Source organism: Ambystoma mexicanum, chromosome 6q (assembly GCF_040938575.1).
Source record: "Ambystoma mexicanum isolate Mex_15411 chromosome 6q, UKY_AmexF1_1, whole genome shotgun sequence".
NCBI lineage: Eukaryota > Metazoa > Chordata > Amphibia > Caudata > Ambystomatidae > Ambystoma > Ambystoma mexicanum.
In genome coordinates, this window is record NC_090937.1 from 803206565 (window position 1) to 803232711 (window position 26147).

At 44.6% G+C, this 26147-nt stretch overlaps 1 protein-coding gene across 4 annotated transcripts in view; it reads left to right on the forward strand.

Moving 5' to 3' along the window:
• The window catches only part of GRIA2 (glutamate ionotropic receptor AMPA type subunit 2), a 624179-nt gene that overhangs the window by 350973 nt on the left and 247059 nt on the right, over positions 1-26147 (forward strand). For all 4 annotated transcript variants that reach the window (XM_069631331.1, XM_069631330.1, XM_069631329.1 and 1 more), the window contains exon 5: positions 11094-11147. In XM_069631331.1, coding sequence (XP_069487432.1) covers positions 11094-11147 — 54 coding nt within the window. The remainder of the gene's footprint in view (positions 1-11093; positions 11148-26147) is intronic.

Sequence of the window (26147 nt, forward strand, 5' to 3'; positions counted from 1 at the left end):
ACACCTTATACATTTCCTACACTTAACAGCCCGCTGCCTCAAGGTGCGTATGGAGGGTACCACTTTTCAATTCTGCCCCAAGTGCAATCGCAAATACCCTTGGGTCGACAGGCACGCCACGTGCAATCTCTGCTTGCCGAGGGAACACCCCGAAGCGAACTGCAGAGCGTCTAGTAGGTTTAAACCTAAGACACTTAAGGACCGTTCGACGAAGCGTTGGGCCCACCACGCCAGGCAGGCGGCCATGGCAGCGGAGGGCGCCTTCAGCGATGGCAGCGACGCCGTACTTTCGGACGGCGAGGGCATTACGGCGTCGAAAGACAGCCGAGCGCAGGTCCCCGACCTCGGAAGGTCGTCCGGCAGGGAGGCTATGGGGAAGACCCCCGGCGACACAAGCGCTTCACATTCTACACACACTAAACACACTAAGTCCAACCGAGACTAGACGATGTCGAGTTCTCGGAAAGAGGCACAAACAGAACGGTCCGATTCGGTGTCCTCTGGGCGCTCTCTATCAAGATCGCCGCATGACTCCAGGCAATCATCCACTCTTGCCAAGAGTGCCTCGCTCCCTAGGCTAACAGAAGTTCGATCGTCGGAAGACGAAGATGACTTCCACCCCCAGGCCGCGCTCCAGGAGTCGGAGCCCGCAGTTAAAACCAGCGAGGCCCCACGCTCGAAGGACAGGGACACCACCCCCGATCCTCGACACCAGGCGTCGAAAACCTCCGGAGCCACTAAAGGACAGGGAAAACATTTTTCCACTCACGGGGAGGGGGGAAAACAGCAGACGAAACAACCTTCGCACTCTTCCACACCTGTGAAACACACCACTCCCCCTAAACAGACAGACAAAACCAGGTCTGCTGATATGTCTAAAACCAGCAAAACTACTCAAGATAAATCCCATAGACTTGCTGAGAGAGTCATCCCCAGTTCCAAAAAAATGGTCCAGTGAAGACATAGATAGGGTCATGTCAAGAATGTCTTCTTTGGCAGATTTTTATGATAAAAATCCAGAACATTTCCTCTCGTATGATCCACAGGGGGCGACACCCTCAGGCTCTACTGATCCTATCCCCCCGAGTAAAAAGCCCCGGTTTGAAACTCCGATGAGGTCAGAACCCTTTGAGGTACTACCATACGCAAGACCATACTCACTGTATCAAGGAGAGGCTTCCTTTTGTGAGGACCAAGAATTTGGTATGATAGAAGAGCAAACCGGGACGGGCTACTATGGGGATGATGAGGACCAGGAAGAGGAAGAGGAGGACCCGGAAACATACAGAGTAGATTCCCCGGTAGAGAACGAAGCCCCGGTTACCGACTCCCCGGTCGATAACCAACCCCTCCTAAATGAGGTTCTCGCATAGATCCGTCCCTGGTGAACCCGAACCTCACCAGAGCAGTCAATCCCAGGGTTGAAAAACTTTTCAGGGCGGCCCAGTCTGACCCTCTCTATATAAGAGGACATCTGAAGCTAGACTCCCTAGTTATCACCAACACTCGTAAGAGGGCTGGAACACCCTTGTCATCGTCCGAAGCTCCTCCCGACAAGGAGAGCAAAAAACTATACGGTTTCGGCAGGAAAGTAGCCTCAACGTCCGCCTATCAAGCAAGGATTGCAAACTCCACCACACTGTTGGCCAGCTACAACTGCCATCAGTGGGAAGAAGTCGCGGCACTCATAGCCTCTGCTCCTGAACCTTTAAAGGGCCAGTTAGCTCGGATTTCCGCAGAGGGTAGAGCCGTGTCTGGTTGCATTTTGAAAGCAACCTTCGACGCCGCAGACAACACAGGCAGATTGATAGCGGAAGGCACTGTTATCAAAAGACATGCGTGGTTACGGCAGTCTGGGTTTAAGGCAGAAACCCAGGCATCATTGTTGGACAAACCGGTGGAAACCAATCTGTTGTTTGGTAAGGCGGTCGCCCACGCGGCCAAAATTCCCAGAGAGGATCTACCTATTCCCAAGGGCAGGGAATACAGTGGAACAACAACCAACAGTCTACCCAGGGTTACGGCAGGGGTAATAGGAGAGGTTGTGGTAAAGGCAGAGGCAGCCCCAACAAGGGAGGCGGCACGCCTCCACCAAAGCAGTGACGCTCAGTTCAGGGTCCCTTCTCACGCAACCCCAGTAGGGAGACGCATTTCCAACTTCACCCAGGCTTGGGAAGGGATCACATCAGACAGATGGGTGCTGTCAACAGTATTGACAGGATATTGTATAGAACTACTGCAGCGTCCCCGGAACCATCCTCCACGACAAAGAGTACACTCTTTAGAACATCAGAAGATTCTCCTCGAGGAGATCGCCATTCTGCTAGAAAAGGACGCGATAGAACTCGTCCCGGGACACCAGGAAAACAAGGGTATTTATTCAACTTACTTCCTTGTGCCAAAGAAAGATTTGACAATGCGCCCAGTATTGGACTTACGGCCTGCCAACAAGAATGTCAAGCCCCAAAAACTTCGTATGACCACGCTACAAGAGGTAATCCCCCTCCTAAAAAAGGGGGATTACATGGCAACCTTGGATATGAAAGATGCTTATTTTCATATTTCCATGTTCCCAGCGCACAGAAAGTATTTGCGCTTTAAGGTGGACAGTCGACACTACCAATTCAAGGCACTGCCCTTCGGGATAGCTTCAGCACCAAGGGTATTCACCAAGGTACTGGCGGTGGCGGCTGCACACCTACGCAGGGAGGCAATCCCAGTGTACCCTTATCTGGACGACTGGCTCATAACGGGGGAAACCCCAGGAATTTGCAGGACAAACATTCAAAGGACTATCAACCTCCTTCACGAGTTAGGCTTCTCAATCAATGAGAAAAAGTCAAGCCTGGTGCCAAGCACCTCCAAACAATTCCTAGGAGCAATCCTAGATACTCAAGAGGGGTTGACCTTTCCTTCAGAAGAAAGAATTCGGAATATACTACTGCAAATTCCGCATTATCAGTCTGATCAACAAATAACGGTACGCAAAGCAATGCGTTTACTGGGCATGATGGCGTCATGTATTTACCTGGTCCCCCACGCGCGCCTGCGCATGTGTCCCATGCAGGAATGGTTGGCGAAACAGTGGTCTCAGGCAAGTGGTCAGTGGGACGATCTAGTGGTCGTTTCGCCAACACTGGTACAAAGCCTTCACTGGTGGACAAGAGAGAATCTCACACAGGGGAAACCCTTTTACGATCCCGCAGTACAGGCAGTAGTCACTACAGATGCATGTCTGACGGGGTGGGGAGCTCACCATCTCCACCACACAGCTCAGGGTCTCTGGTCTCACTCAGTGGCCAAGAACCACATCAACCTGCTAGAGCTTCTGGCAGTATTCAGAGCGCTTCAGGCGTTCGAGCCCCACCTACCAAACCTGTCAGTGCAAATCCGGACGGACAGCACAACAGCCATGTTCTACCTGAACAAGCAAGGGGGGACTCGCTCGCCAAATCTGTCCAAGCTTGCCCAGAAAATCTGGATATGGGCACTCAGACGGAACATCTTCCTGTCATCACAACATGTTCCAGGGGAGCTCAATTCCCTAGCGGATGCTCTGAGCAGAGACTCCCTCCCAGAGGAACACGAATGGATTCTACACAGAGAGGTCGTAGAAGATATCTTCTCTCAGTGGGGTTTCCCCACTATAGACTTATTCGCCACAAGCGAAAACAGACAATGCCCAGGATTTGCATCCAGGTTCCCCCAACCAGACTCCCAGGGGAACGCCCTGTGGATGAACTGGTAAGGGATGTTTGCGTACGCTTTTCCACCAACTCCTCTCATCAGGAAAGTGGTGAACAAGATGAACAGAGAGTCAATGACGCTCGTCCTAGTTGCTCCCATGTGGGCAAGACAACTGTGGTTCCCACACCTACGCAAGATGGCGGTGTGCGAGCCCATCAAACTTCCAGCCTGGTACAACCTACTGTCCCAGCACCAAGGTCAAACAGTGCACTAGCAACTCAACTCAATGAACCTGGCAGCATGGCTCTTGAGGTCATAGAGTTTGGACATCTCAATTTGCCACAGAGGTGTATGGACATCCTAAAGGAATCTAGGAAACCAAACACAAGGCACTGTTACTTTGACAAGTGGAAGAGGTTCGTTATCTGGTGCCAGAGTAGATCAATCAACCCGGTTGATTGCACTCCTTCCACTATTGTTACATACATGCTCCACCTGCTGGATGCAGGATTGGTTTTTAACTCACTGAAAGTACACCTGGCAGCCCTGTCGGCTTACACCACTTCCCATAGCAAGGTTTCGTGGTGGAAAGTACCAGTAGTTAAAGCATTCATGGAAGGAGTAAAGAGACTTCACCCTCCTATTTCAAACCCACCACCAGGGTGGGACCTTAATGTGGTGCTAGCCAAGCTCATGGGCCCCCCTTTCGAACCCATGCATAAAAGCAGTCTCAAACACCTGACTTATAAAACGGCCTTCTTAGTAGCTATTACTTCTATAAGAAGGGTCAGTGAAATTCAGGCGCTGTCAGTGTAGGATCCCTTCTTTAGTGTCCATAAAGACAAACTGGTTTTACGCACACACCCTAGGTTCTCACCTAAATTTATATCAAAATTCCATGTAAACCAGTCCATCGAGCTTCCGGCTTTCTTCCAGGACCCACAAAGCTCGGCTGAGGTGAAACTACACACCCTAGATGTGTGTAGGGCGGTCCTCTACTATGTAAATAAAACCAGACCGCTAAGAAAAACAGATCAACTGTTTGTCTCCGTAGCTACAGGCAGAGAGGGGGATCGCGTCTCTAAAGGTGCCTTCTCGAAGTGGATTATTAACTGTATCCAGCTGTGTTACTCACTCTCTGAAAGAACTCTGCCTTTCACGCCAAGAGCCCACTCTACTAGAGGCATTGGGGCCACTCTGGCTTTCATTGCAAATGTACCCCTTGACACCATTTGCAAAGCAGCTACTTGGAGCTCTATTCACACTTTTACTCAGCATTACTGCTTTGCCACCCATTCCAAGGCAGATACACAAGTGGGACAAGCGGTTCTAAGACACTTATTTGCTCATGACCCTTCTCACATCCCACCTCCTTCTTCAGGTACTGCTCGCTAATCTATGCACAGCATGTGATCTAAGCAGATTCCACAAGCCTCAGGAGGGATACATTACTCACCGTAATCGTATTTCTGATGCTTGTATCTGCTTAGATTCACATGCGACCCACCCTTCCTCACCTCTGAGAGAAGGCGCATGATTGCTTGTAGTCTTACCTCTCTGTCTATCTGCTTGGATTATCTCTACTCACGCTACTCCTCATGCTAACTCATGTCAGAAAAAATACAATCTGAGGATCCTAGACGCCTGAGGGATCTTGGGTACAGTGGATGTCACACTAGGGATAGTATTACTGGCACGCCCTGTGTCGATGCCCATTTTCGAGTTTCGAAAAACAAACTGTAATACTCCGCAGCTTCCACTAGATGTCGGCCTATGCACATCATGTGAATTTAAGCAGATACAAGCATCAGAAATACGATTACGGTGAGTAATGTATCCCATATAATATTATGATCAGAAGGAAAAAGTGTTTTTTACAAGAAATAGGGATAGTGTTTTAGCAAAGGGTCAGAGCATTCTGGACGTCTGGAGCTACACTCGCGTTGCGTAAGGTGAAACCCCTACAGCACAGCAAGGCACCTATATCCTGATGCCCATATACCTTATTAACGATAAAGTTGCCCATTCCCCTGCAAATCTAAAAAGGCTGTAATATTGAGCCTAGATTTTCATAGAAAACAATGTGTGCAGATCACAGCCAGTGTGGCAATATGCTGGAAGCGCAAACCGGAGCCACAGCATTCATGTGTCCCTCTATTGCCCCGGTTAAAGTGTCCATCTGAGACGCAGAGGTAGCTTTGCATATATGGCATTTCCGTGGGCAACAGGCACAAATATAAATGTGTGAATCAGTGATTCTAGGTAAGCAGATAACAATTGTGTATGCACATCTTTGAGTACCCTGAGATAAAAAAAAAAGAAAACTAGTCTTACCCACTGTGGCAAGTTGTGCATGTGTGTTAAGGGTCCCCGGGCACTTTACGGAAACAAACATCACTATTTGTACCATATTTAGATCCAGTGTAAAGCAATTTTCCTCCAATTCTGGTAGTGGGTTCAGTCAAACAGATGCTTACTGATTCCAAAGTCGTATGAAGCCTGCTTTGGAATGATTTCATTGAGTACCAATGACGCGGCATACCATAATTCCAGATCATATTGCCAACAGTCTGACATAGATATTCAACATTAGGGTGGAGCAAACGGATGCTTCTGGGAACCATATGGGACAGCTTTCACTGGCGAGATGGGCGTGGCTGTGCTCTCCTGTTAGGTACAGCCCTGTAACAAAGATAAGATGCATTTAAGAACAGTTCCCTGCCAGGTCCGAGTGAAGGAACAAAATCCAGCTCATGCATAATAAGGACTTAAATATAGCCCCTGTCTATGGAAAGTCATCCACCATGCAGGCTAAGGCACAATCTGGTCCATGACCAGCTCTCAAGTTGAAAAGTGAGACATCAATGAAGAGACATGTTTTCCAAATGGATTTCTAATATCTTCACAGAAAGGGAGAATTTTGGGATAGGATTAAATGTGGTTCTGATATCAAAAAATATGTTTGAAGGAAGGGTTTCACTTGGGCATGTTCAATGACACTGTAACTGTTGACATATGGTGAGCTCCGCCAGCCATGGTACTTCTGCCCTTATGGCCTCTTTAACAAAGCCTGGTGGAAAGGGATCCAAATTCCAGGCAGTCCAGTGGAGACTGGGATAAACCTGTCCATGACAAGAAGTGTACTGGGGTGGAGGCTTAGACTCGCAGGGTTCCATGTGACAATGTCCCCCCAATAATGTCGCCTGGCAAAATAGTTGCCAAAACATTGCAGTTTTTTGCAGGTACATTATCACAATGAACATGCGGGGGACACCCCTTCAACTCCCCCAAACCTTTTTATTTTTCACGGGGCAAGGGGGACACCCCCAAAACCCCCGTTCCTCCTGACCCCATCTATATGGTCACCATATATATAATGTCGCCATAACCTTTTCCCGGTGACATTATGTATGGCAACCATATATATGGGGATAATGTTACCGGATACCCCAGCAGTCAACCATGGGTAATGTCACCATGGATGCACTTAATGTTATTCTCAAAGAACTGATAGATTTCCATGCAGCGTTCTCAGCTAGTGTTACCGTCATGATCACACAATGTGCATGAAGAGGTTGTGGATTATCTTAGGGTGTTTCAGTGTGGTACCTGGAGATTTCAGACATATGGTAGAAAAAAGACTAAGGGCCTCATTCCTATTAGCGCCTTGGTTGACGCCGTTATCTTTCCGACTCCGCCATGGTGAATGGCGGAATTACCGCCCCATTCCAAGGTTGGCGGGGTCGGTAATTCCCCATTCACCAAGGGCCCTTCCCAATTTCCATTTTTGCCCCATAGGGCTCAATGGGAATGGGGAAGGCGCTTTGCGGGTTGGTTTTTTAACGCCTGCAAAAAGCAGCCGTTAAGTACCAACCCGCAAAGGGAACTCGGAATAGGGCGGTAAGGGTTTAACAGCACCGGTTTCGTTAATGGTGGCCGTTAACCCTTACCGCCCTACTCGGAATGACCCCCTAAATATATATCACATAATACATATGAATTTAACATGGCATAGGGTCATTTACCAAATTATGAACAGCATTGCATAGCTTAACATAAACTAACATAGCTCCATATTTTCAGAAAGACTTCTGTTTAAACACAAAGGGACAGAGATTCTCAAAAAGACTCCCAGCAACGTCATGGCTGGTGGAAGATCATTTCACAGTGATGGGCCCATAAAGGGCGCTAAACGAAAGCATTTCAACCCGCATATTGGGGATGGAAATGCAAGTGCGACATCCGTGGCTCAAACCGTGACTGTTTCACTTAAAGTAACATTCATGACAGGGTTGGAAATTACCCTAACAGACGTTAGAGAATGTAAGGTGAGATACAGGATATGCGCCATCGGTGCTTTAATAAATATTAGCAGAATTACAATTGGTAGAAGGGTAGTAAGGTTAGATTTACATAGAGCACACATGTTCTAGCATAGCCTTAGGTGCATAAACACAGCAGAGCTTGTAGTAAATTACAATAAAAAATAAACCTGAATAGTAGGACTTCATGGAGGAAGATTAATAGCATTCTGTGAAATGTGGCCTGAGTGAGATGTACCAGAAGGGGAACAAGCCAGTTCCATGCCAAGAGAAAGATCAATTGTTCGTGTAGATAGAACAGACGTGAAGCAAAGGCAATAAGTATCTAAAATGTTCGCCAGGCAGCGTGAGATTGTTGCCAAATGGAATGCGGTTCGAGAGTCACCATGGAGGGATGCAAAGAGTGGAAAAGTACACAAACTAGCATGTGACATAGTGAGAGTTGACATCACATTTAAAGGGTTGGCAAAAGGTAAAGGATAAGGTACAGAGGGGCGGATAGAGAGCGAGAGTTGAAATATAATGGGAGACAGAAAAAAGGAAAAGGAGAGAAGGAGAAGGACGAAGAGGGATGGAGAGGAGAGAGGTGCTCGAGGTGGAGTTTCTGGGCCCACTGATACCTGAGGCTGGGGGAGATTCAGAGATCAGCTTGTGGGTGTTGGTCTGAGAAGAACGAGCTGAGGCCTATCACGAGAAAGCAGACTTGAAAAGAGCCTCTCCTGGCAGCCAGTGTGAGGGGAGACGGAAGTCTGAAAGATAGACGTGCAATCCGAGGCCAAGCTGCAGGGAGGCAAGAGAATCATTTCGTATGTTGAGTTATGAAAATAGATGAATAAATAAGGTGCTTTGTGCAGATAATTGACGAGGTGCCGATTTGACACAAAACAGCATTTTATTAACCTCTGCGTTACCAAAAAGTGAACAAATAGCCTGTTTTAATGTGGAAGATTTTCCTTTTATCGCAGAGGTTTCAAGATATAACTAGCCTTCCGATCAAAGCTGGGGTTTCTAGCGAATAGTGAGGCCCAGGCGTTCCTAGCCTAACTTTCTTCACAGTCTATCTATTCACTATTGAATGCAGACAATCTAACAAATCACTCACATTGAGTGAAGTTTAAAATAACTGTTTCATGTTTCTTGGGGCATATGAATAACATTTTGTATACCAAAAATGAATGTTTCAAGTTGATAAGATTTCATATCAATACCATCACATTGCATAATTGTGAGAGTGTGTAGGAGGTTTTATTTGCATCATGCAATAACTGAAATGATTTGATCACATTACAGTACTAGGTGTAATAATGCATAGGGGAGGGCCCATTTAAGATAACACATTGACACGATGGAAGAAACAGGTAAATCTTCCTGCAGAGTGATGACACTAATTTCTGCACAGTTAAAAGCACATCCTGTTTGTGAATTCAGGATGCACATTTAAGTGTGCAGAATTGCCCCTGATTTGCACAGTTGCTCAAAGGGGTGAAAAGTTCCGATGTCCTTTGTGGATTGGGCTGTCGCAATTTTGTGGCACAAGCAATGAGATGTGCTATATCATCTCAACACTTGCACCAAAACAGTGCTGCAAATCTGCCATACAGAAATAAAACGAATCTAATCAAAGCAGCTTATTGAATACAAGAAGCTACTACGGATGAGCCATTTTTTATTGAGGCGAAATAGAGATGACGACTCATGTTGTAAAGCTGAAGCAAGTGCTGTTTTGAGTTGCAGCATATAAACCTTACTTTATTTATTTTTGTTTAATGTCCTTCTCGTTTTAATGTTCATTTAGATGACAATAGTTTGACAATTGCAGAAAAACCTTGCGGTGACCTACTGGAACCACAGTGGAGAAACACATGTTGATACAAATGAGAGGACACAAACAGATGTTGAAATCATTTAAGTGGAGGTCACAAATAGATGTTGACACCATTTAAAAGATCAAGAGACAAAACTTGGAATACAAGCCTTTGAGAATGAAACCGATTTGAACTCACCCGCATGTTTGCAAGTGTTTCATTTCACTAAATTGCAAGCTGGCGCTTATTGGATGACCCTCTCACGTAACAAACCTTTACATGTGTACTGGGCAGCCACAATGTTGGGACATTCCTATGCTGACAACTGCACAAATACGTAGAAATTGAATCTGGCCTCGCCAAATTGGCTAACCAGTATTTGCAATGCTTTTTATATAATCGTAGAAAGCATTGGCGTTACAGCAGGGAGAAGATAGTTTCCCAAATCCTGTTTAGCAAGCAGTAAGTCACACATTCCTGTTACATTTATCATGTGCTGCTTTATTGTTCATTTGGATTCGCGGGCTGTTTAGGCATAATGTGCTTCACACACACACACACACACAGAAACACACACACACACACACACACACTACATCTTTTGCACTTCATGAGCGTTAAGTGCTATGTAGGACTGCAGCAGGGCAAGTGCAGCCCTTTTATAAGAACCAGTTCAAAAGTGGAGATCAGAGAATTCAGTTAGGGGCGCACATTTTAATCGCACGCAAATGACGAAATGCTTTCCTCTGGAACATGTGCGGGGGGAGATGAGCCTTGAAAGACACAGATATTTTGCGACATCAGCGTTCATGCACATCCTGGGCCCACCAGAGGGTGCCTACAGAATGGAATTAGGGATGGTCACACAGATGCTTTCCCATCAGAAACCGGTGCAGTCACATGCTGAATGCAATCCTTGAAGGCTCCGTTAGGACACCCAGCAAGGCAGAGACTCGAGTTCTCGATCTCGTCACAGGCGATGCTCTCTGAAGCAGCAGAGATGGGAAATTCTAATGGAAATGGTGTCTAGCAGGTCACCGGATTCAGGACGGTGTGCCCTTCAAGGAGGCTTAGTGGCTGTATTCTGTGGAAATCACTGCTATGTATTGTTGGTGCTATAGGGGCCACTCTACAATGTTGAACGACAGAAAAGTTAGCTATGATTGTAGTGTGAAATGCATTCTTTATGTGTCGTAAATATGCTATACCAATGAAATAGTGACATTGATTTAATTAACTATGCATGCTAAAAACACGTTTTACGTTGTGTCTTTTACAGGTTATTACCATTGGTAAACATGTCAAAGGATACCACTACATCATTGCAAATCTGGTAAGTTAGATATTCCGCTGCTTTTTGCTAGTTGCCCAGGTGACTTATAGAATCACTGAAGTTATTTGTCACCATGTCTTGTTCCTATAATTGGTTTGTGCTGACATGGATGGTAGTGACATTTGTCTATACTGTTGGATCCTCTGCTGTCTTGTGCACTCGCTCATTTATGTTTTCTGTTCATATGATCCCCCATCCAGGCTCTACAAGATACTGTAACATTGTCGCAGCCTATTTAGTCTACTTGCCCCCTTCAGTTCTCCGGACACGCAGTTCTGCTTGAGCTCTTATTACAGCACCGCTCAATCTGGCTTTCCTTTATCTTTATGTTACATAGTATTTGCAGAGGAGTTAGTAGTGTCCACCATTTTAGCTCTGTAATGCGATTCACAGGTGCCAATGTCTCTATTCACAAATCTCTGGCCCTCATTCTGAGGTTGGTGCTAGTCATGGCACTATTAGCGCCATGACTAGCACCAATACCGGTACTGCAACCGACTTGGTGGTATGAAGACTTACTGGTCTATTCTGACCTTTGCGGGACCGGTAAATCCCCATTTGAAAAGCCATTCCCCATTCCCATTTGAGCCCTCATAGGGCTCAATGGGAAGGGGAAGGCGTCAATAACGGCAGCGCAAATTGCTGTACCATTATTGAGCCCGGTATCCCTTTGCGGGTCCTGTCCATAACGCCTGGTAAAACCAGGCATTAAGGGAGGGACCCGCAAAGGGACCTCGGAATAGGGCGCAAAGGGATTACCGGCACCAGTGTCATTACCGGTGCCCGGTATCCCTTTGCGCCCACAGGTCGTAATGACCCCCTCTGTGTCCAAGTCTGTTTATTAATGGCCCCTCCCTTGCTCTCAGGTCCGTCTGCCCTACTCCTGTCTATCTAATCATCTGCCATTTTATTTTAATGTACCCTTAAAAATGTTCTTTAGAATAAACAATTGTGTATGATACAGAAAATTATGTTTTTTTAGATGTTTACTATGATGCTAATGTATTTCAGCTTTCGAGAACAAATTGGGAATGCTGTTAATAAGTAGGCTTGCTAAAAATATTCCAAATTGCCATCATATGGCCGAAAAGGTGTTTTACAGTGTAAAAGACACTGCAGGCAGCAAGCTCGGATCAATCCCAAGTAAAGGGATTTACAGCATCATACTGGACAAATAGGAGGAGTTTCCAAACAAGAGGTACATGCAATTGATAAAGGGCTGCTCTGTGAAAAATGCTAAAAAGGGGCAGAGGTGAACATGTATACGTTTCCATGGTGATACACGAACCTTGATGCAAAAGGTTGCTCACATTCAAATCATTTTATTCACATTTTACACATTAGAACAATTAGGGGTGGTGGCATAAATAGCTCAAAGAAAATCCAAATAAAACAGAACAAGTCATAAATATTACACGAATAAAAGGATCTTGTTCTGTGAATCTCGTTATCAACGGACACAATTCGGACGGGATATTCCAGTTCATACTTTGAACCATTGCTAATCGTGGGCATATTTAATCTGATGCTTGCTTCTTTTTATTTTCAATAGCTGTCAGTTCACATTTCCATCTGACAGACAATATTCAATGAAAGGGAAAAGATAGTTGCCACATGTCATTATACGTTTAGGACCTTATGACCTCATTATGGGCTTCATAGCAATTCAGTTATCTTTCCACATAATTACTGCAAAAATCCTTTACTGTTGCCACCTCTTTTTCCTGTGAATTTACATCAGGGTTACCAATGGTGATATGGCACTGTAATTCCACATTGCTGGAGCTCCTAGGACTCCATGGGGTAATTGTTGGATTTACCAATGACTGGTAATTCTGCTGCATTGAATCCAACCATGTTTGCAGGTAAAGTGTATGATTTACCTCCAGCTGTGTGCTAGAGGTAAATCCTTCACTTCACTTCAAAAAGTGAGTGAGGTTTGGCAGTGCGGGCGAGTGGCAGTAAAGTGGAAGTAATTCTGTTACCACCATTTGCTGTTTTTCGTATGCTGCCAAACCTGTAATAGTTTGCTATTGAATTAACATCATTTGGTCTATAAATACCTTGTGGTCATGGAAGGAATGTTATTGGAATGATTTTGTGTTGTTTGTTACTATTCCTTTATGGAAAATAATATTTTCAAGATAAAGTTTGATTGATTGATTGATTGATAATACTGTGTGAGACTAAGTTCCACAGAAAAACAATTAGAACCCTCTTCATTTTGATGAATACATGTTCAGCCTTGATATACTGATCAGTTTCTCAACTAATTCACCACAGAATTCATATCCCTGCTCTGCCCATGGGCCTACTGCGCACTAAGGGGCTGTATCTGGAACCCTACAGTCCCTTCTTGCCTCCTCGCACTTACCCAGAGCCATGCTGCCCTGCTGCACTTATTCAGAACAATGCTGCCCTGATTGTACTTCCCCTCTCCATCCTCCCTGCCACTCCCCCTCCTCCCTGCCTTGGCGTATCACACTTGCACGATCTGAATGACACAAGGCCTATTAAGATCATTTGTTTTGTCCTCCCTCTGTCTTCCCTCCCTTGTCTTGTTGCGCCTAGAAACACCTGTGTACAGGGGCGTTACAAATGACTTATCATATAATATCCACATAAGAGTTATATAAGGACCACCCATCTTCATATTTCATTGTCAAAGCGTTAACATATTTACAAAGTAATGACAATATGCTATATGCAGAAACGAGACCAAGATATGATAGACTACGCTTTTGGGTCTGGTTCACCACTGATATGGGAGGGTGTGTTCTGGATAAAGAGAACTTATTCATGTCTTGCTGAGTTTTGATGTGATGATGGCTAGCTCTGAAGTGCCCATATTTGGGGGCTTGTGTGTGTAGTGTATCTACGGCAGACTGGAAACTCCTCTCATTACCATAGGATACATGTTAAGGGTTATGGGAGGAGATCACTTTTGGTTCAGAGAAAGGGCTCCTTAAAATATGAAGACAACAAGCATCCACTTCATCTTCATAAGTATGTTTGTTGGCAGGCGGAGGGACACCTCAAACCTCAATCTAACACATCCAGGGGATTTGCTCAGTGGCCTACTGGGAGTTATGCCCTTTGCAGTGAAGCTGCTGAGAGAAGGGCTCAACCTCAGGGTGAGAGAGTGCACGTTAAAAAAAGAGGAGGTGTGAACATAAAAAACGTGTCCTCCTTTATGGACTACTTGCTTTCTAGGTACTGTCACCAAGGCATGATTAGCACATCAAAACATGCAACAGCACACAACCTACACAGATATACAAATATTTGATGCTCAATAGGGAGCCAGTAGAGTTTATCAAGCTGTGAGGAAATTCCAGTGGAACACAAGAGATCAAAGTTAAAAAAGGCTTTAGAGATCTAATGAAGTCAAAGACTAAGCTAAAGGGAATTTGTGTAATCTGAGTTCAACTATAATACACTGGGAGAAGCCAAAACCAAGCCAACAAAGAAAAATATTCAAAAACCTGCCACTAAACACAGATGTGGAAAAAAAAAACAAGAAGAAAACATATGGTACACCTGGGAGATCAGTGCTAAGAGGTTATTCAAACTGAACTAATCATACATACCAGGTAGAAAAGGACCCAAGACAAGAGGGACGAAAATGGGAATTCCAAAGAGAAGCTGGACAAACAGCAACATTCCCCTCAGTTTTCTTAGAATTGAGGCAGGAAGAGTTAATATCCATCCATCCAGCAATTTCCAACACACGATTATGAAAGTGAAAAGCCGTGGTGCACCTACTCAGATGTCAGATGAGCAGTTACTTTTTATCAGCCCATGCAAATAAAAGCCACATTATGACACGATAGGACAATTTTTGAACAGATACATTGAAAATAGTGAATGAATGTGAAGAACCTGAGAAACACCCTTTCAAGTGGTTCAGGCCGAGAAACTCCATAATGTGCACTCAGTCAGAAAAGGGTATACCCAAGACCAAGCTCTGCTCACCACTAAGCATCCAGCAAGATATGTAAGACAAATGGCATGGCCACAGTGTCAAACACATTTTAAATAAAACGAATGGGTGATGGCTGAAAGAGTTTGAATTAATCATAATTACCGGAATTGCACTGGGCAATCCAGCAGACTGTTTTTATTAGCTCTGCAAACCATTACAGAAGTGGAAAGGCCACATTCAAATGGGTCTTGTTTGCACCCCTCAGATAAAGGGCAATCCAGCTCAAATTGCTCGGTCACATGCATTGCACATGAGGCCATAAGCAACCGCTGACATGTTTCATGCGTACTGCCTAATGGCAGTGAGGTGTAGCTTGGGTTTTGAGTGCCAGCAGGCTTGGGACCCACTACTGGGCATCCTCATCCCACATACAGTGATTTTACACGGAACTGTAGTGTGATTACTGGAAGGAATTGAATTAAACATAACCACAGGCATTGCTCGAGACACCCCTCAGAACATTGTTTTTCTGCCTTCTTAACCATTACACAATGGAAAGATCATATACAAATCAGGGTGGGTCCTACCTCAAAAGGGAGAAACCAGCCCAAACCCCTGGATCAGATTCTTTATGCAAGCACCACCAGGCATTTTTCATGCTTATTGGCCATCATCAATGAGGTGTAGCTTGGGTCTCTAGGCCAAGCAGTTTTTTAAAAGTCACGATGACCAGACCCATGATGCTTTCATCATCCATCACAGTCTAGATGTCATCCAGGACCGCCAAAAGGGCAGATTCCATCTGACATGCAAGGTGAATTCAACCTGGACAGAATGAAAAGCATTACAGTTGTTCAGTCAAATTTTAAACTGGGAGGCAGCAATCAAAGTATTTTAGCCAGAGCAGGGAGATGGGAAACAAACTGATAATTAGCAGAGAAGGTGTTTTAAGAAGGTGCCTAATTATGGCCATTTTCTGATCAACAGGGTCCAGATCTGAATATAGAGAGACATTAATTAATGGGGTCAACCCCTCACGTACCAATGTCCAACAAAGTTAAGAATCCCGACTAGACAAGCGTCAATGGTGGATACGAATTTCGGTGTCTTAAAGCAAGTGTATACATTCTCAAAGGTCAATGGGGGGGCAATTAGTCCAGAGTATGCAAAGGCAGAGTGGGGTAAAGAGTTAAATAACAATACAAAGGAGATGAAAAATAAGGAATAGCAGAGTAAATAGACTCACATTTTTCCTCCAATTAGGGCACAAGCTGTTCGCAAAGCCCTAATGTTTGCATCTCAGGAGAGGACAAGGCAATAGATGTAAGAGCTCACACATGATTGGATATAGTACCTATGCAGCGCTCGCTCGCTGGCTACTGACTCAATAAGGATGCATTGATAAGAAAATTTTTGCTGCAGAGATTTATAAACAGGATAACCTTTGGGTCACTGTGACAAATTGTATTCTGCTCCACATGAGTACTAGGTTGACTAGGGGTAAAATGGCCCACTCAGCTCTCACACTTCTGCAAATCAAAATCCAATGCAATCATAAAGGTAAAACAGGGAAAGTTAAGACCGCCTTTGCCTTTTGCAGTAATGTGGGCCGAGGGAAGGCTATGCTCTTAAGAGGGTTGTGAAGATCAATCAGTAGGGACCCAACAGTAACACAGTCCAAAATAAAGGGAATGTCCATTCAAGGTTCTATAAAAACATATATACTTTAATTAAACACACCATCTGCAATATAACAAATAGACAATACTGTATAAGAACCCACCCTATGGAAGAACAAAAAAGGTGTGACTGAGAAAAGTAGCACCATGGGTGGCAGGTATGTTACTAGCCACAAATAGGATATGTCATTGTTGAAAGCAGATGTGATAGTAACATCTCTCTAGGGCCCAGATGGACCGAGGGGGCAGTTCGGGATCAAGCGCACCTAGATTGAGTTCTTTGTTGGTTGACGGAGTAAGACATGGTGTTGAACATTGATGTGAGTGGATAATTCTCAGTTTGGGCTCTTTGGATTGTTTAGGCCCAAGCCGCAAGCTGGCATCGAGTAGGGGAGAATGCGGTTGCTCTGTGCTGTAGAAGGGGGGTCTCTCAACGATGTCAGTCGGGGTGGTCCCAGGATCACTTTGCAGTTGGGTCAGGCTGAATTGGCCTTTAGCACAGGGAGTGGTCAATGAGTGACACTCCAGAAGTACGAGTCAGTGGGTGATGGTCTTCAAAGTCGTGACTGTGGGGGTGTTGATGTGCTGGTCACTGAGGCAGCCATTGAAGGACTAGCTGGGTTGAGCTATGGTTGTGTCCCCTGGTCAGAGTTGACGTGTGACTCACCAGTGATTCGGATCGGGTCTCAGCATTGAGCTGTCCATTCAGGCCTAGCCGGTGGCAGGCTTAGCTAGGGCCCGATGCAGTGTTGAGCTGGTTCAAAGTGCAAGCAAAGATTTGGATTGGTGGAGGAATGCAGAAGCCAGCACTGACAACTTCCTTCTCATTCACGGTGCAGTGAACATGAAGCGACCAGTTCGGTGCGATTGAACATGGAGCTTCGGCTGGTCTGGCACTCCAGCTGCTGTGAGGGCCACCCAGGGGGACTCAAGGACATTTTGAGTCTGTCCCAGCTCTAGGAGATTCTGGTGCAGAGTGGTAGGACCTGGTCTACAGTAAAGTTCTCTCCTGATGTGCCCTGGAAATAGGTAGGAGATAGAACGTCCTTCTGCCTTGGACGTCTCCTTCTTCATCTCAGGCTGAGTGCTTTGGACAGTACACCTTTCCCTAAGGAAGGGGAGAGAGTTCTTCCAGGGCACAAGTCCTCAGGTGATTGGCCTAAAGCTAGCCTGCCTTGGTGGTCCTATCATTGCTCTTGGATGGAGTGGACTTTGCCCTTCTGATGTCACACCCAAAGTGCTTTGCTCCAGAGGAAGTGGAGGGGACAGGAAAGGGTAAGAGAGACAGAGAAAATCAAGATGGTGGACGTCTCCTTCCATTGACCAGAGCACTACTGCTTACTCTAATCCTGCCCCCATCCCTTCCCAGTAAGATCAAAGGCCTTTAGAGATGCAGCACCCAGGTGTGAGGCTACTCCTTTTGAATGGGTGTGCTCCTTTGATGCCGGGGCCCAGGACAGCTGCCTGTTGTGTGGCTGTCTACGGTGGAGGGTTTCACTTGCTCTCACAGCTACCTGTTGTGTGGCTGTCTACGGTGGAGGGTTTCACTTGCTCTCACAAAGAGATCAAAGAAGAGGCCCAGTCCTCCAAGTTCCTGTCCTGCCATTTGGCAGACTCCACCTGGCTGACCATAATACACATCACCTTTCACAGCAGAGCTGACTCACAGGAGCTGACACGTGTGCAATATCACTTGGAATGTGGTGTCCATGTCCATAAGCAGTATCATGCACTGTGCCTAAACTCAGGTATAGCCTTATTTAAAGTTCACCCTGCCACCAGCATGGGTTACTTATGATCATCGTAGTTTTGGTACAGCCGGCATATCTTAAATGCTGCCGTCATGCTGCAGGCTGTCAATGGCCATCTTGTGACCTTTTGAACCTGCTCTATGCCATGAGTAGAGCTGGCACTGCAGATGAGGCTCCTGATGCAGCATGGCACAAGTACACTAAGCTATTGGCATGGAGTTGATGAAAAGGGGAATCTGGTTAGCAGATTACCCTTTTGGAGATGGAATCACCTGCAACATTTTATGTATTAAAAAAAGCCACCACCCGTTCGGTTTAAACAATTATAACTTATCTTACACCTTTTCACGGTGTGCTATATCTCCTGTCCCATCATGCCCCTCTACACTGTTCAACGTTTGTCCAGCTCATCAGTAGAGGCAATCTGCATCTCTCAACGTCTGCCCCAGAGAGAGTGCTGTACCTCCTCCTCCTCCTCCAACGGCAATGCCTGAACATGGTGCAGTTGAATAGTGCATTGATGCATTCCATTTGAAAGACACTGCTCTGGCAGACAGCAGTTGCAGTGGCTAATCTTAAATCTATTCTAGACACATTCTTCCCCCTTGCACATTCAGACACGCTGGCACTGATGATGGTTAAAGTGTAATATCCTCCTGCCTCCCAATATTTCTCAGAGTTTTCAGCACAAGCAACAGGATTGTGAACTGGCTAAAGTTATATCCATTGAATGAAATTGCTTGCCTATAAAGATTTCTAAGACAGTTCAAAGGAAAAAAAGATGACTAAGACTTTTCATTAGCAACACAATTTCTGAGACATTTCCACTGAAGGATTGGATTGGATTTATTTCTGGTTTACTCGAACAAGGACATCCAGCCGATGTTCTAGCATTTGGAAGTTTAATCAGCGCTGGGACCGACTGATTACAGTGCATTTAGAAGCATTGCATTAGCCTTGAAAAAGACCTGCATAAGTCGAAACACATGTTGGTTGTGATGTCACTTTTAATGTACAAAACACCAATAATAATAAAAACATTCTAAAAAGTTTAATGACCAGTTTTTCTGTAGTCACCTGTTATACAATGTTATATATTGGGAACGCCCGTGCCCAGGTTATTAATTTGCTTATTGTAGAATATTATTCTACTGATGTATTAATAAGTACCTTTATTTGCAAATTTCCTTAACTCAGCATATGAAACTGTTTTCACATTATCTTTATGGATTTTGTGTACATTCAGGACCATAGTTTGGCATGTGCTGTTTTGAAGCTTGTTACCCAGAAAATGCAAATGCTACATCCAAATCAGGTCTTGACACAGTCTTCTGCTGAAAACGAGTGTCCTTGTAACTATAATCAAATAGCATGCTTACAATTATTAGATGAAGCTATTGACAGTTGTGGTCTTCCAGATGTGGGAACACATGCCCGATGGAAATCTTTGGATCCCTAATCGGATTGCAGTATTAAAACAAGTAACCTTCATATGGATGGTTTTGTTTTACACTGTATATACTTGGGTTGCTGTTTGATGTTTGATGAACATCCAAATGTGTTTTGGTATGACTTAATTCACAAGAGGGTAAATGACTGGATGGTCCTCACTATGAGTTCACGGATCCACATGGTGAGAATGAGGAAAGTTGGCTCCACATGTTTTTCAATCTATAGTTTAAACTGCTGCTGAGGGGTATAACCGACAGGTTGGGAGTCCCCATACCTCAGCTCACTGTGAACACTCAACTCGAGATAAGGCCCGGGTTTGTTTATTGACAACATTAGGCATTTTGAGAAAATTGAACAGCTGATGAATTTAATGTTCATAAAAGTAAATCTGACTAAGACATAATTCAACTTCGAATGAAGAAAACCTGCTAATTATATGTTTGATTGAAAAATAATGTTTGTGAAAGGTTGGAATAACTTTGCGAAAGCCATGGGGCTTCTACTTCACTCCTTATAACTAACTGTATATAGAGTTGGGAACATGATGGAGTCAGCACTTCAACATCAGATTACCATACTGAAAATGAACTGCCTTATTCCGGATTCCAAATCAGGCATGCCATTCACGCACAAATCAGCTCCAGAACTGACTCAGGCCATTACGATGTTTCTAAATGTGCCCAGAAAGCATCACGAAATGTACCTTTAGAAAGAGAAAGAACATTGGTTATGAACGTGTTCTCGATTGCAAATGAGCAACAAGCACTTCACTGCAAATGCGCAGCGAGCTCTTAGCTGATTTTAAGAGAAAGTACTTCTTAAAATTATAAGTCAATTTGTCAAAAGAACAAGGGCGTACATAAACTGCAACAGTACATCAGAAGGAGATTCACACCAAACAACTCCAAAATATTTCATGCCCTGAAAAGATAAACCATATTAAAGGAACACGCATCAAGCGCTAGCCCTGACACGTGACTGGCAAAAACAACCCATTTGGTAAACCCAGATGAGAAAGTCTACCTGTAAACACTCACTACAGTGGATTATATTCACACGGCACAGGCCCAACGTTGAGCCACTGTGAAGGAAGGTACACACAGCACCTTTCACACACAGCACCCAACTAATCTTGTGGACTTGGCGTGGACTGTTTTACATGCATCAGAAGCAGCATCCACAACATTCTTGAATACCTGAGGATGGTAAAATACTGGACAGAAGAAGCACACCGTCTGCACCAGGAGAGCGCACTGAAAATAGGCAGTACTGCACCAATTGGGAAAACCACTTCTGACTCAGCATGGCAGTGACAGCACAAGCTACAACTACTGTGACTATTCCTCCAGACAGGTCAGAGTTTATGGTACTACAGGGGAACATTTTGTATTAAGTGACATGGGCCCAGAGCATACAAGTTGACAGTGTGCCATATTTGCGACAAAGATTGCGGAGATCTGCAGGTGAGCAGCCTTTCACTAATGGATCTGAAAGGGACACAGATTTAAATTGAAAATACAGCGATGATTTGGAGAATGAGTGCTTGCACTTGCACTACAGACTTAACATGCAGAGGTACATCATATAGTCTACACGCTGCACAGCTATTTGAGTGCATTTGCGGATACTGGAACAGCTAGTTAGCAAGTGTCTAGTAAGTGTCCAGTATTGACATAAACATTACCAACAATACAGCTAACTTGCACACCTTTTGAATTTACTGGGCAATTCAGGGCACTTTAAAATGTGCAGCAGGTGACTGCTAGAATCATTACTCGCTACACGCCAATTGGCTCTGCACTACTACCCACACTTAACCCTTCTGGCTCCCGGATGCAACGTAGATAAAAGTACAGTGTTGCCCTCACTTACCTGTAGCTCACCGATGCCCCATTGTTGCATCACAGGATATGCTCATTATTCAGAGACTTACACCTAATTTACTAACAGAGTGAGAAAGAAGCACCACTGCTACACTATAACTTCAACTTCTGATGAGGACATTGACATTATAAAACCCTCAATTGAGAACGCACAAGCAGGACTGGGTGGCAAGAGCAACATTAGCCCACAGCTTCAGAATACACTATCTGTCACATTCATCCGAAGCAGGTGGCTGGTCCGCGGATCTCAGAAATGAACACTATGCTATCTTTGCAGATGGCTGGAGGACAGAAGTAGATGTAACTGGAGATAACAAAAGCTCCGATGTAACTGGAGATAAAAATATGCTCAGATGAAGTCATATAAAAATGTTGAAGTTCTAAAAGGCCAAACAGATTACCACAAGCTCAGAACTTGGTACAATGATGGATGGGCTGGATGGCATGTAATGACGTGTGTTTATGCCATGCCAGTTAAGAAATAGTACAAATTAAATTATTTATACCATTCATTCAACTGAGTACTATTTACATTTTTTGACAGCAAATGTTTGCCAGGTTCAGACAGGCTTTGGAAATCTGTGATGGAGATTCATGTTGACGCCAATATGTTTGCCATTATTGATGAGAAGATGTGAAAATAAATCCAGTTTTCAGCCACTTTAACTATCTAGAATGGATCTCCTGTATTCACACGACTGCCACACGATCGTCTAATGATGGGAATAGCAAAACCTACATTTCTGCGCACATCACATCTTTCAAAAGGGGGGATCTTGCCATTAGCATGTGAGGTCCTTGATTGCGGTCAGCATGTTATGTTTATTTTCTGGTCAGTACCAGCCTATTTATACTTTTAGTTGATTGCTACTGGCCAACTGATGCCATTTCTTGGCCGCTATCAACCTATTGAGCTTATTTGTTGGCTACTCAAGGTCTATTGGTTCCATAAGTCGGTTGCTACTGTCCAAATGATCCTATGCATTGGTCATCACAAAACTATTGGCCTTCTTTAGTGGGCGTCTGGGCTCACTTTGGTTTGCTGGACCACCTCCTGTGGGCCTCCTACCCTCCCATCTATACCAATACATCAGTCCACGCACCATGCTCCTGTCCATCGTGCTTATTTTCATTACTGTACTCCTTTTCTCCCTCTGAGGCTTCACCAGGCACCATGCTCTGTCCCCCTCTCCCAGACTCACAGTCACTTTCTCCCCATTACCATGATTCACTCTTTCCCCAAGCAGAATCCTAGCCACTCTGTTTCCTCATCCTTCACCAAATCTAACCTTATCTATTCTGTCAGCCCTCCCCCAGCCAGCGCCCTCCTACCTATATTTTACTTCCTGGTTCCCCATAGTGACCTCACTTTAGGACTCTGAAATGCACAAGCCAAATGCAACAAAACCTCTTTCATCATTGACCACCTTGAGCCCCATCATTACAAACCCCCTTCGATTTTTTGGCACTGAAAACAAGATCTCCCGCATCACACTGCCTCCCTGGATACCCACCACACTCTTTTCACCTCATACTCTCCTTGCTATATTAAGAAGGGGTGAGTTTGGCTAATTGGTCAGCAAGGTCATACTATCAGCCCATCACCCCTTATGAATTCACTCCATCCTCATTTGAGCACATCTCTAGCCAACATCTGCCCCATCTAATGCTCACCTAGCACCCTCGATCTATTATTCTCTGATCTACACATTTTACTCGAAAATTCTGCTAATTTTCCCTCAATCATTAAGGGTGACACATTTGCAGAGTGGTTGCTCACCCAATAGTGGATACAGTGGCAAAAAGTCTCCTTAAACATGCAGGTGTTCAGTGTGTTTTTCAAAGCCAGGAGGTTGGGCGAGGATTTGAATGTTTAGATTCCAGGTATTCCAAATGAGAGGTCAATGAACAAGATTGTTTTCCTCCATTTTTCTTGCAATTGAGTCTTCACAACCAGTTTGGCAACACTTGAAGGAAGATCTCAGTTTGGAGGGTCATCATGTGTCTCATGTGGTTTTGTCTTTTCTTGACAAAGGCATTGAGTGCTATGCAAAGTAATTTACATTTGATGTTTAGCTCACTGGGAGCCAGTGGGGTTTCTAAAGGTCAGAGTGATATTATTTGATTTTCTGATATACAGGGTGGTCCTTGATTTTGTATCATTAGAAGCTATCGAATGTGTTTATTTCTCAGTCCAACCTACTGTATACTAGGATTAGAAACCCATGAGGGAAGGTATCAGCACTGAGATAAAGAAAGTTTCATGATTTGATGAAATTAGAAGGAGAACTCTTCTCCAAATCTTCAGTTGAAAGTTGGTGCTTTTAATGGCAGCTGTCATCTGGTGTGAGAGAGATGTCAGAGTCTTCTCAGGCATTTGCTAGTGATTCTGCCTAAGATAAGGAAAAGTTATAGGACATGCATTAAGAAGACTTTAGGGATTCACTGCCATTATGCCTCTGACATTTTAAGGCCCTTCAAGGGCATTCTCCCAGTTCTGAAAAGATACTCTCTTTATACCTACCGTAGACACCAGTATCCTGGAACATAGAGCTCAAGCTGCAATTGCAAGTGAATATCTGCTGCCAAGAGCTAAAAACCCAGCAGGATTTGTGGACCACTTGCAACTGGGTGAAGTGTAATATGCCATGAAAATGTTTCCTGTGATCTGAAGAACGTGCACACCAGGGGAGTTGCTAGGTCTGGAAAAGACCTGGGGCTACGCTGATGTCGGAACTGTCGGGACTGGGGGCTAGTTAGCCTTTTGGCTGTAGCTCCTGAGCTGTTCAGTCTCTAATCTTTAGTTCTCGCCTGCTCCTTTCTAACTTTCTGGGGAGGATTTACCCATCAGCCCATTAATTACTCTCTGGATAAAAAATGTCAAAGGGCCCACCTGGGGCCTCCCCTCATCCACAACAAGCACACATGAGAACTAAAATTCGAAAACTCTGGTGGATCTTTGAAGATACAAAAATAAAACATGATGCCTCCAGAGACTAGTTTAGTGCATTAGCTCATCACCACTAGCAATACGCCACAGACTCCTTTGCCCTCATGGCCACCCCAGATGCCTCCCAGGGTACTGTGACAATGGTAGTGCTGACCTTACCCCATCGATCAACCAAGACTAGTCCCAGTGGGTACCCCAATGCTTCTCCAGTTCTCATCAATTTCCTGGGGCCTAAAATCTAGGTAGGAAACTCCTGTAAGGAACTGATGATCATTATAATGATGCTTTTTCCTACTGTGGACACTGAGAGTGAGTGTTACCATCACACATCCACATCTTAATTGTCCTGTGCCTTGGACACCCATATATCCATAGACAGTTTGGGATTGGGAAAGTGCAGATTTCTGGACCCTTTATCCCTCATCATTCTGTCTAAAACTACTGACCTACAGATAGGTGCTCATTCTATTGTATTCTCTATGAAAGGCGTTGCTGTTTGGTGTTTTTTGCTGAGCATCTTAGTTGGCTTTCACATGACTAATCATTCATATCTGGAGTATTCGCACCAGGGTAAATGTCTGGCTGGTTTCTGGTAGGAATGAATGGATCCACATACTCAGAATAGGGAATGCCGAGTCAACTTCAGTCCTGACTCACTATAACATACCAATATAAGAAATCTGTTCCCACGTTACCTACTATCTATAGGGTGAGCTGATGGTTATGATAGGATAGGTTATTTACAACGCACTTAATACCCAGTGGCTGCCAAGCGCGGGCCCAGGGATCAAACCTGTGTTGCTTCGTGTTGTTTTGCTTCCAAGGCAAGCACGTTGCCCCTGAGCTATCCTCCCAACATCTAATTAGCAGGTCAGGTATCCCCATGTACCAGCTTTTTCACAACACTCAATACCACCTAAGCGTTAATAGTATTGATGCCATCAAGCAACTGACAACTGCTTTGAAGATATTGAATGGTTGATGAAATGCAGTTTCATGAAAATAAATTCTACTAAAAGATAATTGTACTTCCCATAAATAAAAACTGTAGCAATTTCATTTTTTTAAATGTATAACTTGTGGGGGGTTGGATTATAACACCACAACACATGGAGCATGTCATGTAACATGTTTGCTTCAAGAAAATGAAATCAATAAAAAACAAAAGATAAATATAGTCCCTGTGAGGGAAAATGATTTCCCGGGATCACACTCAAGACAATTGGAGAAACTGGGATTTGAGCTCAGGTATGCTGGTTCTGCTGGCTCTAATTTAGTCAGTAGGACACATCACCTCCCATTTCCTATTAAGAGAAAGCCAGTAGCATACAAACTCCAATATTAGAGTTAATAAACTGTT